At 33.1% G+C, this 17,350-nt stretch overlaps 1 protein-coding gene across 2 annotated transcripts in view; it reads right to left on the bottom strand.

The window, feature by feature from the left end:
• Positions 1 to 17,350, bottom strand: part of ATP8B1 (ATPase phospholipid transporting 8B1) — a 129,743-nt gene that overhangs the window by 47,077 nt on the left and 65,316 nt on the right. For both annotated transcript variants that reach the window (XM_003759968.4, XM_023496170.2), the window contains exons 3-8: positions 11,328 to 11,425; positions 9,848 to 9,961; positions 8,031 to 8,129; positions 7,834 to 7,895; positions 3,124 to 3,196; positions 2,943 to 3,013 (exon numbers count right to left, since the gene is read on the bottom strand). In XM_003759968.4, the coding sequence (XP_003760016.1) occupies positions 2,943 to 3,013; positions 3,124 to 3,196; positions 7,834 to 7,895; positions 8,031 to 8,129; positions 9,848 to 9,961; positions 11,328 to 11,425 (517 nt within the window). The remainder of the gene's footprint in view (positions 1 to 2,942; positions 3,014 to 3,123; positions 3,197 to 7,833; positions 7,896 to 8,030; positions 8,130 to 9,847; positions 9,962 to 11,327; positions 11,426 to 17,350) is intronic.

The raw sequence follows: 17,350 nt of genomic DNA, 5'->3' as shown, positions 1-17,350 counted from the left end.
TGCTTGAAGAAAGATCTCCAAGGAGGGAAAACTCACCAATAAAGTATAAATTTACAGATAACTAAAAAGTGAGATAGGTTTAGGAAGTGAGCTGGACAGGTAACTTCAGCCTCTCCTATGCTCAGGAAGGCTCCTTCTCTATATAATATTCACTAGAAAGAGCACAGAGAAATAATTGAGTGTTTACTAGAGAGACTGCTTGGCAATAGCTCATTCCGTTTCTGCATAGTTTAAACATTAGAATATTTTTCCTGTTATCTATCCTAAAGCAGCCCCTTTATACCTCCCATTCACTGCACTTGATTCTGCCCTCTGAGCTGAAATGGAAGAAGTCTAATTTTTCTGTCAGGCCTTCAAATACTTGAAGCCAGCTATCTAGTCTTCCCTCAGTCTTTTCTTTTCCAGACAGTAAATCCTTAGTTCCTTTAACTGATTTCCAATTGATATGTACCTAAGGTCCTTTGTCATACCGTATTAATGACCACACCTAAGTGTGAAGGGGAAGTTCAATTCTCTGAAATCCTCCACAGTTGTGAATTACAGCTGTGAAAGAATTGCAAATCAGTCTTTACTGATTCAGATATTGCTTGTGGATTGGGAATGAAATAAATAGAAGGCAAGAGGAAAGAGGAGAGAGGTCAGAAATGCAGCTGTCTCTGTCTCCTGGTATTATTATCATCCTCTCACATGAAGGGATCCATTCTGCTGGTCAGAATTGGATTCCCAGCAGCCAATAATCCTGATTACCAGGAGGGCAAGAAATAACACTGAAATGCTACATAGACGTCTGCTAAAACTCTTTGTTGGTAAAGGCAGATCAGCAAAAAAATTCTTGTTTCTTCCTTAAAAAGGAGAAGAAGCAATAAAGAGAAATTCTTTCTGGATCTCATTCTGAGGTGTAAAGAATATATTCCACAATTCCAATAGACTTGGGATGGAAAATGCAAATCTCATCCAGAGAGAGAACTATGGAGATTGAATGTGAATCAAAGCATAGTATTTTCAACTTGGAGGGTTTTTTGTTTGTTTGTTTTTGTTTTCTTCTTCTTTCTCGTGGTTTTTGTTGTTGTTGTTGTTGTTGTTGTTGTTGTTTTGTTTTTTTTTTTACCTTTTTGGTCTGATTTTTCTTGCACAACATGACAATTATGGAAATATTTTAAAAGGATTGCACATGTTTAATTTATATCAGATTGCTTGCTGTCTTGAGGAAGAGAGGGGGAAGAGAGAGAGAAAAATTTGGAACACAAAATCTTACAAAAATGAATGCGGGAAGCTATTTTTATGGGAATTTGGAAAAATAAAATACTATTGAGAAAAAATATATCTTGTTTCTGAAGGAAAAATGATCACAGCCTTGAGAAAAAATGGTCATGGAATGATATCTAAGGAGGGGGTTGTCTTTATGTATTCTTGGACTTTGGGTAAATGGTTTTCAAAGTTCAGAGAAAGCATAGTTATACTCTCTATGCTTAAAGGCCCACAGGACAAATTAACTCAAGAGAAATAGGATATTCTCAAAAAATTTTGATAGCAGCATAAATTATCCCACTAAGAAAAAGTGGATCTTTTTTAGATGTCAAAGGGATTAAATGAAGCTCAAAGAAAAGACAGAATTATGGGATGGTGAGATGGTAATGACTGGAGGGAGGAAATGATCCACACATTGGGAAATATAGAACCAAATATTTTAAGAGGTAGCTGAAACTCACTAAAAATGAGGAGGTCGTAAGGGCATGTAGCTATCCTCAAACAGGTATTAATAAATGGAACAACATGTAAAAGAGGGTGACTAGAGTGTGAGGGAACTGAACATTGTGTCAAAAGAGACAGAGCTGAAGAAGCTGTGGACATATAGCCAGAAAAACAGAACACCTGGAGGGAACTTGATAACTACCTTCAACTACTTGTAGATAGCTATCATGTGGAAGAGCAATTATGCTCATTTTGTATGGCTTCTGTGGGTAAAATTAAGAGTATGAACAAAAAGGATTTGTTGGAGAAGGGAGAAGTTCTAGATCTGATATTTCATCCATATAAAGCACTCTAACTTTCCTCCACCCATGCAAAGCTGTAACTTATCTATAATTTTTAGTCTTAAAAGAGTAGCTTAGGATGATGAGAAGTTATGTAACTATTCAAATCACACAGCTAATATATATCAGAGGTAGGGATTGATCTCAGGTCTTCTTTACTTCAAGGATGGACCCCTGTTCATGACCATGATTAAGAGTTAGAAGACCAAGTAAGGTTAGATTTCTACATTTGCCAAGACTAAAATGATCTCAATATTATTAGTCCAATATGTGAGAAAAAGTTATTAATAATTTAACAGTTCAAAAGTTGAATGGACTGTCTTAGAAGGCAATTCCTCATCCCTGGATATCTACAAGAGGAGGCCAAATGATTAATTACTGAAGATGTTGTTTAGGAAAAAGCTCTTTAAACTGTAGGGTGCGACCCCATATGGAGTTGCATAAGTAATATGTGGGTTGTAAAATTATGATTTGTAATACTATTTGATTTGTATGCCTATTTTATATACCCATATACCTGTTATTACATAAAAATTTCTCAGTCAAAAAGAGGTCACCAGTGGAAAAAGTTTAAAAAATTTTGGATTGGGGGTTTTCTGTTCAGATAGTTGTGTATACATTAGAAGATAGTTGAAATCCATTCTAGTTATGGAATTCTATGATTGTGGCCTTCTTCTAGAAATGAGGATTGGAAAGATGAAGCAAATTGGCCAAATTCCCATTGTGAGAAAGTGGAAAAGCTAGAATTTGAATTTAGGTTTTTTGATTTCACATTCAATATATACTGAGACTTTGATATATAACAGAATGTGTAAATACATATGCATATATATATATATATAAACAACATGCTGGTTCTTGTACTGCAATGTCTTAAATAAAAGAACTTTTCAAAAGATATATCCTTACCCATCTAATTCAGCAGTTTCTACATAACAGAGGCTGTTAGGCTCTGAGCTGGACAGGAGGAGAATGTCAGCCTAGTCAAAATAATAAACACAAGTTAACATGTTAAATATCAAGTGAAACCATACCAAAGTTTACAGATTTGGACAAATTTGAATGAAATGTAGAAAACATATTCACTTACAGGAATAAAGTCATTTTTTTTCAGACGAATGACATCTCCAACTTGAACCTCTTTCCACTTTACAGTTTTGAACCTAAAAATAGCATTTGAAACATTAACAATTACTCATTTAAATATTCATGTTATATATATATAGAGAATATATAGAGAATATATATAGAGAAAATATAGAGAAGCAACTTGGAATTTATGTTAGGAATATCTAGGACTCTGAAGTGTATGGGCACTCTGTGAAATATAGCAGAAAAGTCTTGACTTTTGGACTAAAATATATCTGGCATCTTAGATGTAACAAAGTGTAAATCAAGGGGTCACAATAAGGGCTGGCTTATGGAATCTCCATTCTTTGTTGATGGATTTTTAAGGAGTTATAACTTTTCAGGTTCTCTGCTCTTCCTCCTATATGCTGTCGTAGCAAGCAGACATGCTATTATTTATTACCATTTTTGATTCCTCCACAGCTTATTCTATAATATAATTGAACCTAGAACCTCATGTCACTTACTAAGTTTGTCTAGCCAGAAGTCACTTACTTTATCTAGTTTTTCTATTATACAAAGAGGGTCTCTGCTTAACAATAGAAGATTTCAGGGAACAAGTTACAGAGAGGGTGAAATGTTCTTTCTTTTTTTAAAGTAAATAGCCATCATTCTAATTCGGGGGAACTGGGGAAGGGGTGAAAGAGATGCTTAGATTCAAAAAATTGAGTCCAGAATTCCTCCCAGTTCCAAACTGCTCTGTACAGGAAGTTCCAAATTCATTTCAAAATAAGACTGAATTTGGAAGAACTTCTAAATTTCTGTAATTCAAAATATGAATTTTGGAAACAGAGGATTATTATTCATCCATTATATTTAAAAAGATGTCTCTAGAACCAATTATAAGAAGCAAAAATCATGACACTGTGGCTTCCTTATTGATTTCTGACTAAAATAGACATGCAAAAAGTCTCATGTTGAGTTAAAAATTTTTATTAATATTTACAATACAATCATAATTTTTAGGGTCTTTAAAATTTGGCTTCAATTGACTTAATGTTACCTGTTAACCAAAAAAATTTAAAAGAATTTATTAATAAGCATCTTTTATGATTCTGGACCATGTTAAGTGATACTGGAGCTACAAAAACAAAATAATGAATAATAATGATGATAATGTTGATAATGATATTAGCTAGCATTTAAGTATTGCCTACTAAATGCCAGATACTTTATAAATATCTCATTTGCCAGTGAAAGAATACTCAACTAAAAAGTGTTCACAAAAAGCAATGTGTCCATATGTAAAGATAAACTATATGCATATAATTTGGGAAGCAAGATACCAGCAATTTAGTGATCAGGAATTGCTTCATGGAGTACAGCATACTTGAGCTGAATCTTGAAGGAAATTAGGATCCTAAAAGGCAGAAGGGAAGAGGGAATGCATCTCAGGAATGAGGGGCAGCCAGTGCAAAGTCATGGAGATGAAAATGTCATGTGTGAAAAATAGTAAGGGCAGTTTGGTTGATCACAGTGACCAAGAAGTAAAGCAATGCATAATAAAGCTTGATAAATAAAGTCAGACCTAATTTTAAAGTGTTAGATATTAAAGGCATTTGTATGTGATTCTAGAAGAAATAAAGAACAACTGCAGTATATTTAATTGGGAGAGACATAGACCTGCATTTTAGAAAAAGTACTTTGATAGTTAAATGAAAGTTGTATTGAAGTAGGGAGAGACTTGAAGCAGGGAGACCCAATTAAGAGGCAACTGTAATCATTTAGGTGAGAGGTGATCAAGACTTAAAATAGGATAGTAATTATATGAGTACAAATGTGAAAGGTATCATAGATTTAGAAATGACAAGATTAGGCAACTGATTATATGTAGGAATAAAGAATTAGGTATAGTATCAAGATAGCTGACTAGAGACTTAGACACAAATAAGGCACTTTAAAAGGATGTATTGAGGAAGGGAGAAAATGAGTTGTTTTGGAGGTTGAGTAGTCTATGGGACATTGAGTTCAAAATGTCCAAGAGGGTTTGGTGATGTGTACTGGAGCTAAGGAAAGGGACTAGGGCTGGGTATACAAATTTGAGTCATCAGAATAGAGATAATCATAAAATCCATGTGACTTGATGAGATCAGTGAGAGATAATGTGGAGCGAGAAGAGAGGGTACAGGACAGAGCTTAATCATGATGTTGATTATGAGTCAGCAAAGCAGTCTGACAAATAGTGGTAATAAGATAGGAGAAGAGTCAGATAAAGCAGTATCACAAAAACCCAGAGTGCAGCAAGTATTCAGGAAAAAAAAGGTAATCAACAGTGCACAAAAAAGTTATAAAGGATAAGGATTAAGAAAGTTTATTAGATTGAATATCTAGACTAGTAATTTTGAAGCATAGTTTTAGTTGGATGATAAGATTACAAGGGTATAGGAAGAAAATGAGGGGAAAGGAAACACAAATAGAAGTAGTAAGTAGACAGCTTTTCCTAGAAGCTTGGCTGAGAAAGGAAGAAAGATATTGGATGACAGTTAAAAGGATGGTAGGATCTAGAGTTTTTTTTCCCCCAAAGGATGAAGATGATTTAGGCATGTTTGTAGACAACCCTTATTCCTTGATAATAAGGAATAGATAGGAGAAAATAGGAGACATTTGCTGGAGAATATTGAAGGGAATAGCCAACAGAAACCAGATTTATCAATAAATTTAGAGAGAGTGAGCCTCAGAAAAGAATAATTTGCTGAGAGATATCAGAAGGGTAATTAAATATTAATTATTTGCTTCTGGAAAAAGCAAAGGGAATCAAGGAATATTCTAAATTAAAATAAATAGCTACTTAACAGTATGATGTTTTAAATCTTGGGTTAGAATTCAGAAGGTCTTTAAATATACAATGAACAAATTAACTTTTCCATACTTAACAATTTGTTTCTAATTAAATTGTTTCCACAAAATATATAGAAGAACAATTTTTATTATAGGTAACCCCTGATTTAAAAATATTTGACTTATTAGCAACTCAAAGATAAATACATTCTCTCATGGCTGCTACTGAAGATTCTATCTTCCTTTTTTCTCCCAGGATCAGATACTATTCTCAGAGTTGGTATTTATTTCAACGGAGTTTCAGTTATATAAATTTAAAAAATAGTCTTTTGTGGATTAGTCTGAGAACTTCATCACCACTTTGAAAAAAAAATCCCGCTCCCCAATTAACAAGTATTTATTTTCTTTTTCTCTGTCTCTCCTTCCCATTAAAAAAGGGGGTAAAAAACTCTTGTAACAAATATGCATAATTAAATAACACAAATTCCCATATTGGCCATATGTGAAAATGTATATCTTATTCTGCATCTTAAATCTATCACTCTATTACCGATCATAACAGTTTTCCTATTGGAAAATTCATTCTGAATTCTAAATGACTTACAAACACACTTTTTAAATACAATCCCCACATGTTAATGACTGTATTTACTGCTAACATTCAACACATTGATTAAAGTGCACAACCTGTGAAAAAGTTGTCTACCGTGCTTTTCTCTAATAGGTATCTTCCTATTACTATGTGACATTGGAAATGTAACTCAAAACACAAAAACATAAAACCAATAGTTTGTCCTGTATCTTGCTTCACCCAAGAAAATTGAGGCCATTTTCAAAGGAATTCTATTTCTACCCATCTAATATCATGTCACTCCATTATCTTTCCTTATAATCTTCTCCCTCACTTTAGTTTCTGACAGAATTGATCCTTTTTGCCAAGGACAAAGCCTCCACAAAACATGTGAATTCATCGTTTCCCAATATTTCCAGTAGATTACCCCCATTATGTCTTTTATCTCTAGTCTATCTATTAGGTTGTTCCTTGTTACCTATAAAGGTTTCCATGTTTCATCCAATCCTCAAAAGCCTTCCATTTAATCCTATTATTCCCCCTGGCTACCTATATATCTTTTCTCTCTTTTTTGGCTAAATTCCTTAAGAAATTACTTAAAGTAAGTACCTCCTCTTCCTCTAGTCTAAATCCTCTGCAATCTGGCTTCCAAATGGAAACTGCTCCCTGCAAAGTTATTGATGATCTCAAATCTAAATACTCAACTTTGGATATTTTCTATTATCTAAGTTTTATTTATTATATTCTTCTCTCCTAGTTCTCCTATAACTCAGATTTCTCAGGCTTTTGTGCTGTTTCTTTATGCCATGTTTGTTACCTGTAGGTGTCTTCTCAAGGCTCCAACCTGGTCTCCCTTCTTGATTCTCTCATATGCTCTCACAGATATTCTCATCAATTAGTTTGGATTTACTTATCATCACTGTGCAGATGACTCCTAGATCTTTATATCCAGTCTTAGACTCCTCTCTTTAATGTGAGTTTCTTGAGAATAGATGCTGGTTTTCTTAAACTTTTATTAGTTATCTCCAGTGAAAACTACTGGCACATAGTAAATACCTAAATGCTTTTTGACTGATCGATTGATGCACACAAAAGACTACTTTATGCTGTTTCATGGTTTTTTTCAACACCTTTCTTACTATAATACTGAGATTCAAAACCATTTGAATCTAAAGCCTTAATTTTTTATTAGGCTTTTGCAAAAAAAAATCACCCTTATTGATATATCTGCCATTATTAATTTTCATCAACCTCCAGCTATATCACATAAATATTTAGATTTTTTTCATAGAAGAAAAAGAAGTTGGGCAATTTTTACAATACCTGCCATCCTTGATAACTTCACATGTCCTATTGTTTATCTCTTTATCCATTCTATGGCGAGTCTTGAGTGAGGTAGAAGAAAGAAGGAGAGTTAATACCTTAATAATTCTAAAATTTTAAATGCAATAAAAATCATGTGCTAAAATAATATGAAAACATCCAACAGAATTCTTAGCATTAAAAAAAAACAAACTTACAACATCATCCACAAGATCTTTGATTGCAGTGATGCCCAGCACCAAAAGTAAAGGCACAAGTGTTGTATACCATGCCAGGGTACTTATTTCAGGAACTGCCTTTAAAAAAAGTGTATTTTAAAATATATAATATTTCTATAGAATTTATTTTTATTTGAAACTCGATTTGAGTAATTATTCATAATTGAATTCTTGAATATATATTGGTAGAACTCTTGGTACCCACTATACAAGTTATCTCAAAAGCTATTGTAGTTCCAAGCTATAAAAATAATAATGAATATTATACCTTACAATTATACAGGTACTCTAAAAGTTTTAGTGCAATTTTAAGATACTGAATTTAAAATTGTACTAAAACTTTTGAGACACCTTGCAGAATAATAATAATAGCAACAATAATCATAACATTAGCACTTATATATAGTGCTTTAAGGTTTGCAAAACCTTATATATGTATGTTATTTCATTTGGGCCTTATAACAATCCTGTGAGTTCAGTCGTATTATTATCCCTATTTTACAGAGAAGAAAACTAAGGTGGAAAGAGTTCAAATAATTTGCCCAAAGCTCCACAGTAAGTGTCTGAGGCTAGAGTTGAACTCTGGTCTTTCTGATCCAAATTCCAGTGCTCTTAGCCATTTTGTTACTTAGCTATTTCTATTACACATACACACACACAACATGTAATATGAAATTATTAAACACAATAATCTCAACATATAACAATAGCTACAATAACAACAATAACCCAGGTCATTCTCCTTAGCAGCTCATCACCTGTAACAGTGCCCCAAAAGAGTAATTCTGGTTTCAGAACTAAAATGAACATAAGGGTTTATAACTCTGAAGTTAATCTATATTTTCATTCCTATGGAAAATCCATTCACTGTAATCCTCCTTTGATTTAAGAAGACATTCTCATGAATTATTCTGGCCAAAACAAATGCAATACTTTATGGATAACTCTCTGAAAATAATCATTGAACCTAGTGTGCCTGGTCCTCAGATGCCATATAGTTGGTTGTCAGTCCTTTACACTTTTCTAGGAAATGCCCAAGCTTGCAGAATACAGATTCATCTTCCTGCCATAAAAATATTGGGATAAGACTACAGTGGAGATTTGAGAAATATCAATGATATTGTTTGATAGATTAAAGTTGAGGACAGTGCTAAACAATGACTGAAACTTCAAAAGTATGAAATAGTACAGATGTAGTAAGAATTTTTCTTTTTTTCTTTTTTTTGTGTTAGACAATTTATATACTTAATTCATCTCCACCTTTAAGAATCTTTATTCTTCCTTTGAAGTTCAGCTCAGGTGCCATAGTTTTTATGTTGCTCCTTCCTCCTCAATTACTAAATGAGAACTTTATCTGTCCACTATGTTTCTGTTTATCTCTCCACTTTGTCCCTTCTCTAGTTTATATTATCAGTCTGTTGAAGGATCATTTTTTTGTCCAGCCCTGCTTTCCTCCTTAAGGAAAATCTTAGTTTCTTGAAAGTGGGAGTTGTTTTTTGCTGTATCTCATGTTTAACTACACATACAGAGTAGATTCTTAGTAAATGTTTGTTGAACTTTAAGACAACAAGTTTTAATCCCAGTGAGAGAAGTCAGAATTGGAGAGTTGTGCAAATATTTTCCCCCTCCCTTTTCTCAATTAGTCAATAATCAGTGTATAAAGTACTGTGGTACCATTCCCTTAAAGAAAAAAAATCAAATTCTTGGAGTCATTCATCATATACTCTTTTACAACTTAAACATTATTGTGCAACCATTACTCATAAAAGATTTAAGATATAAAATAGTATTATTACCTGTAAGATAAGCAGGATCAGGAAATAGAAATTGGCAGCCCTCTTGAACTGTTCAAATAAGTTCATTGGTAGAAAGGTAATTGCATTGTACTTGAAGGTTTTTATTGCATTACTCTATTAAAAAAAAGAATTATTTTAAGAATTATTGGTTATGTGCTCCTGTAAATCTTATATTAACACAAGTACAAAATATTATAAGAAAACTATCAACAAAAGTTAAGTTTATTAGTATCATTACTCTAATTGTGAAAGTGACATTTACCAGCCAGAATGTGATAATGGGATTTCTTAAACTTGCTTTAATTGTGTCACGCACAAAATGACTTCCAGAAAGCTTATAACCTTTAAAATCAGACTGGAAAATCTCATATTATTATTATAAATAATTTCTCTCTTGATCTAGATAGGCAGAATTTTTCTTGACAAGGAAATTCTGCCTACCAAAGCAACTGCTCTGCACTGTATAGTCTTAGACATTTGTCCAGGGTAATAAGAAGTTAAGTGCCATTCCCAAGGTTATATAGCTAGAGTATGTCAAAGACAGGACTTGACCTCAGGTATTACTGACTCCAAAGTCAGTCTTCTATCCACTACATCATGTTGTCTCTCATTAGTAAAAATAAAGAAAATCACTACTCATGTTCTTACAATGCTTGAAGTTTCAAGAAATAGTAAAAAGTCTTACTCATCCTCACATATCCAATGAGGAAAATGAGGCTTAAAATGCTCAAGGCCACATAGCAAGTATGTATTGAGGCTGAATTTGAAGCCTAGGTCTTCTTGAACTCCAAGTCCTGTGCCAACATCACATAGATAGTATCAGATTGAGGACAAGAATTGAGGTTCACTCTGATGCTCTACTAACCCAAGGTGCATCATTTCAATGACATGGAGGAAAAAAAGTAATAGTTATTATAATGTTTACTCCCCCCCCCCCACACTAAATATCTAAATTCAGTACTATGAAAAAATAGAATCATAACTATCCAAAGAAAATATTACTGAAATTGTACATGATAGTCAAACTTTACATTTTAAATTATCATTGATAATATTTAGCATTTATAGGGTACTTTAAAGGTTAAAAGTACTTTATTATCTAATTTGAGTCTCACAATAGCCCTATTATTATTTTCATTTTAGAAAGGAAGAAACTGAGACTGAGAGAGTTTAAATGATTTGTCCAAAGTTATATAGTCAATAAATGTCTGATTTCCTGACTCCCAAGTCCAATGCATCATCCATATAGCATTCATATAAATCAGTTATTTTCTTTATAAGAGAAATATGAGGGTAGGGATAAATTAGCACACAGAATTTTATCAGTCTCCACTTATCTACTTAAGGTAGATTAAGGTAACAGTGGTGAGATGAATAAAAATTAATCTTCTATAAAATTACAGATGATTACTGCAAAGATTCTTACTGATACTGAACAGAAGTAGACTTTAAAGACACTTGGAAGTTAAAGCCAACTTACCGCATATTTACTTTCTTTCAAACAAAAGAATGTTGTATTCATAAACTGGGGTTGTTCATGGAAGCTCCGATCATTTGCCTTCACTTGCCATGTACATTCTAAAAAAGATAGGAGGAAAGAATGAAACAAAATCTCTCAAAAACAAACTAAATACATCTACTTTTCTTAACTGCTTAATTACATCATATAACATTCAAGGTAGCTAGGTGATACAGTGGATAGAGTGCCTGGCCTGAAGTTAGGAACCCCTTTTTAAGGGAAAGGCTCCACAAATCATTTAAAATCTCAGTTTCCTCTTCTGTAAAATAAGCTAGAGAAGGCAATGACAAAAATATCTTTGCCAAGAAAACACAAAGGGGGGGTCATGAAGAGTCAGACATGACTAAAATGACTAAAGAAATACATCTGAATAAATCTCTCAAATATGTTGTCATAACAATAATAGCCAAAATGTACATTGTACTTTAAGGTTTGCAGAGTACTTTACATGTAATATTTTATTTAATCTTTGCAATAACCCTGTAGGGTAGATGCTATCATCATTCGCATTTTGCCAATGAAGAAACTAAGGTTTAGAAAGATTAAGTTTGAGTAGTTTGAACCCAAGTCTTCCGAACTCTACATTCCAAACTTTTATTTATTGTGGTGATAGTTCCCAGAATTACACTGAGCTGAAAAATCCATTTCCTTCTTAGCGTTCAATTTGCTTTTTCTCTCCAGATTTCTTTGTTGCATACATTTTTCTGATCCACCAAGAGAAAAGGTACTACACCTTAACTAGTTTTTCCTTTTACAGTTTTAATCATGGATAACATAATCCTGGGCTTCAACTCATAAAACAATATCTGCTGACTGCATCAGCTTTATCTAGATCTCTCTCACTCTCATTTGAGGTACTTAAGAGAGGCTTACATTTTGGCTACATTCCTACAAACAATTCTCATATTTAAACTTTAGGAAGCTTTCTTCCTGAATGTTCCCTCTCACTTTCTGTTTTTTATGGTTGTCTAGCCCTTTTGGTCATCAGCTGCCCCTACTCCCTGATTAGCAAATTTCAAATCTTTCAGCCTCCTTTGCAAAATACTTCCTCCTTTCTGACAGATACACGAAATTTAGCAAATTATATTTGAAGGCAAAATTTCTCCAGAAAAGCTTATTGGTTGTTAGAAGTTGTTTTCCTCTTGTTTTCCCAGGTTGATTACCACATATATGTGCTTAGGTATTGATTCAAATTCTATCTTTTTAATGAAGCTATTTTACCTGACATTTCTTACCCAATCACCTTTACCTAATCATTCTTCTTCTATAGCAATTTTCCTACTTGAACATGCACATACACATGCATATACATGTGCACACTTGTACATACACATCCCATATACATATAAATATACACATGCATAAAGTGTTCCAAAAATATTATTGAATTTTTAATCTACTAAAACTTTTTTTCTTAAGCGAGGCAATTGGGATTAAGTGACTTTCCCATGATTACACAGATAGTAAGTATTAAATGTCTGAGGCCAAATTTGAACTCAGGTCCTTCCTTCTGACTTCAGGGCTGGTACTCTAACTGCTATGTCATCTAGCTACCCTAAAGTTACTAAAATTTAAACACTTTAAGCTACTAATGTCTTAATAGGATTTTGGAACATTATATACATATATACCTGTTCTAATAATAGAATAATTATTTCTGTCTTATTCCCTCTGTTGTTGTTGTTCAGTTGTTTTAGTAGTGTTTAGTAATGTTTAGTAGTAGTAGTAGTAGGGGTAGGAGTAGTAGTGGTAGTAGTAGTAGTATAACCCCATTTGGGATTTTCTTGGCAAAGAATCAGAAGTAATTTGCTATTTCCTTCTCAACCTCAATGAGGTACAAAGAGTTAAGTGACTTGTGCAAGTTCACATAGCTAACAATTATCTGCAGCCAAATTTGAACTTGGGTCTTCCTCACTCCAGACAACATGTTGTATCCACTATGTCACATAGCTGTCCTTTACTTCTTCTATTAGATTGTAAAATTCCTAGAACTTAATTACTTAAAAAAAAACTCATAGCATCTATAAATCAATGCCTTACAATTCACAGATATCAAATAAAGATTTGTTGAATTCATGAATGAATGGATATCACAATTTTTCCCCCAACTGAAAAATTGTTTCTTGACTTTTCCCTCTTCTCTCCAATAAGGCACCTGACTTCAAATTATGATGGAATTGTCATTTACCCTATAAATAGACTATCTAACAGCAGGATTCCATTTGCCTGGAGGTAATTTTGAATTCTGATCAAGTTAAATAAGAATAGGTTCCTTAAGTCTTTTTCTAATATTGAATTGGATTATGAACTTAATGAAACTCTAAGGTCAAAGTTGTTTTCCTCAGGCATTTCTGGAAATCCTGGTTGGTTAAGAAGCAAGTCAGGCAGTTAGATTTTATCAGAGGTGATTCTACCCTTCCTCAAAGTAAGAACAGAATAAAACATCCACTCCACTTACAGTTTCATGATTTCTATTGATTTTTTTTGAAGGTAGGGAATGAGGCAGAGCCTGTGTTTTCTTTTTTCAAAGAATTAAGCTGCCAAAATAACGTTTTGGTCATGTATACTTATTGTGTATCTAATCTATATTTTAATGTATTTAACATCTACTGGTCATCCTGCCATCTAGGGGAGGGGGTGGGGGGTAAGAGGTGAAAAATTGGAACAAGGTTTGGCAATTGTTAATGCTATAAAGTTACCCATGCATATAACCTGTAAATAAAAGGCTATTAAATTAAAAAAAAAAAAGAATTAAGCTGTGACAGAAGCTCTGCCAATACAGTAAGTAACAAAATTAAGATATTTAAGCTGTTTCCTTTTTATAGCTACTCAATTAGCCAAATGAATCTGTCTCCTAAAGAAAGGGCAGACAACTGCTCCTATTTTAAAGCTCAACTTATAGAAATAGTGTGAGGCAACCTTAGAGATCACCTGGGAGGTTATTGGAAAGAGATAGAAAAAAATTTCTCAGTCATAGTGAAGAATGGAAGGAACAAGATCTTTGAATAATGGAAATGAAAAAGGAAAAGAATCTATATGTTCTAAAAATTTTTTTAGGAACTTTCTTTATGGTGGCAAAGACCTAGAAATTGCAGGCTTGCCCATTAATTGGGGAATGTCTGAACAAAATGGGGTATTTGATTAAGACAGAATGCTACTGTGGTATAAGAGATGATAAGCTCAATGATCTTAGGAAAACATGATTTGTATGAAATAATGAAGAACAAAATGAGCAGAATCAAAAAAAGTTGTATCCAGTAACAGCAATATTGTTTTAAGAACAACTTTGAGGGGCAGCTAGGTGGCACAATGGATACAGCACCAGCCCTGAAGTAAGGGGGACCTGAATTCAAATTTGACCTCAGACAATTAACACTTCCTAGCTATGTGATCCTGGGCAAGTCACTTAACCCCAATTGCCTCAGAAAAAAAAGAACAACTTTGAACAAATAAGTTGTTTTGGATATTTTCAAGATCCAAATTAATTACAAAGGACATATAAAAAGAAAGTGTTATTTGAATCCAGAGAAAGAACTGCTAAATAGAAGGATGTATCAAATGGTTTTTAGACATATGTACATATTTTTATCTAATGATAGTCATTTCAAGGGCAGGGGAGGGAGAGAAAAGAAAAGAGAAAAAAAGTAAATTACACGATAATTTTATTATATATTTTAAAAGACAGCAAGTGGTGAATAAAAGACTTGCAGTCGTGTGTACAATCATCTTTTTTCTATCCTACTCTGTTAAGGAAATAAGGAATTTTATTTCTTAAATTTAGAATAAAATAAAGGAAATTAAAAGAAAAAATAAAAGTAATGTAGGAAAGAATAACATAATTCGAAAGTATCTTGTATGTAGGAAAAGAGCTGATCCAAAGAAATGTTTTTTTTTTTCTCTTTGATTCCCTTATCAGTACTTATACAGTACACTGCATTTATTAGGTGTTTCCATGCTTTAATGGATCAGTAATTCTGTTCCTCAGAGAGAAATGTTGCAAAGCAGCTGTCTTTTCATCTTCTCCTATTCCTGTACATGATCTCCCATCAGTCCTCCAAAGGGAGTCCACCCAATGTATTGAGAGCATTCCTCTAGAACTCTATATTTTATTCAGTGGAGCATATGATCTCTCCATTTATTCTCTTATCTGCTTTTACTACATGACCTCTTCTGTTCACATCTCTCTGGTGACATCTTTAACACCCCTTCTCCATAACTATTAAGCTACAACCTATTTAGCCTAAAGAAAGTCTTTCTCCTCACACCTTTATCAAAAATATCCTCAATGGATGTGCTTATGCTAGTCTCAAAGATTTTGTAGAGGTAGTTGTGGGAAAGTAGGCATGTGTGTAACTAGTTATTGACACTTTTTTATGTCCTTTTTTCCCCAATAGGAAACATAGTAGAGAGTCTGTCTTGAAACCAGAAAAATCTAGATCCAAATCCTGCCTCTGATACCTTACATCTGGTAACCATGGGCCATTCACTTTAATTATCAATGCTCTAGGCCAGGGATATCAAAGATGTAGTTTGTAAGCCATATAATAGTACTGAATGTCTGTGGCCTGAACCTGAAAAGTAGTTAATTAGCTGATTTTTATGTTCTGTTGTAATAAAAAAAAATATATATATATATATATGCTTTATTATTTTATTTTTAACCCCCACATATTTGTAACATAAATATATCTATACATTATAGGATATATATGTCTTTTTATATATATATATATATATATATATATATATATATATATATATATAGTTTTTTTTATCACTATAACCAAAATAAATAAAAAACCCATATATATATATGGGATATATATCCCAACCAAACTTTAAAATCAGATACTAATTACACTTTAATCAGGTTTAAGTATAATATGTGTGTGGCACATATGTACATATACATATATGCACACGCATGTGTATATCTATCATCCATCTTTCCATTTACTTATCCCACGTGTGGTTTTCTTAGTCAATATGCAGCCCACAAGAATCCTTATGTACAGTTTAGTGGCCATCTTTTCTGTCTGAGTTCAACACAACTCTAGGCAACCTTCTAAGATTGTATAAGTGACAGACAACATTCATTGTTAGCAAGAGTTTCCTCACCTGTGGAGTTCCTTATCCTAATGAAATCAGTAGTCCTTATTGGGATGTTACATGTTTTTCTTCCAGTATTTGGTTCCTCCATCTCTGTCCTTAGTAACTAATTTAATGGCTACTCACTGAGTTCTTTCAGCTCTGTTCTCTCTTTCCCCACCATGACTTGTACTTCCTAATCTACAGCTTAGACTCATCTGATCATAGCACTTAAATTCACAAGTACAAACATTTAGGAAGTGCTTTATTCTTATTTGGAATTTAAAACACAATTAAAAGTTAAGGACTAAGCATTCATTCCTAAGTGCTCTGTATATATTATCTGAAAAAAAATCTCTGGAGATTCTGAAAAAAAAATTGAAGTATGAGTCTTTTTCCCTATTATAATTCTCTACAGATGTGTGGATGTGGGGAAGGTGGGTTGCTTACCAATTTAAAAAATTGGTCAATATCCAAGCAAGCAGTAAGCCTGTTATTTAGTATGCCCCTCTTATCTGTCTGACCTACATCAGACAAAAGAAACATATAGCTATTTGGCAAATTGATCAACGATATTCCCCTCACATAACTTATTCTTTCCTTTAATTGTGCTTTCAGGACTAATTTCTATAGTAGAAATCCTTCAATAAATATAGCCAAAAGATATCCTACATGTTGTATTCCTTAAAAAGGCTGGCCATCATTAGCAAATATTTACTAAAGCATCCACTGTGTGTTGTACATTTTATTCTCAGTATCCAAATGCTTGGTATTCACAGACAAATCTATCTTCTGTGTTCACTTAGAGCTTATTTTTTTTAGCTTGGAAATATGAATGCACACAAAAAAGTTCAATAGTCATCTATCCCTATCTACATACAGAATATAATTTTTTA

This window comes from Sarcophilus harrisii, chromosome 1 (assembly GCF_902635505.1).
Source record: "Sarcophilus harrisii chromosome 1, mSarHar1.11, whole genome shotgun sequence".
In the NCBI taxonomy this organism is placed as follows: Eukaryota; Metazoa; Chordata; class Mammalia; order Dasyuromorphia; family Dasyuridae; genus Sarcophilus; species Sarcophilus harrisii.
The sequence above is the reverse complement of the archived record's forward strand: the minus strand, read 5'-3'. Positions and strand labels throughout refer to the sequence as shown.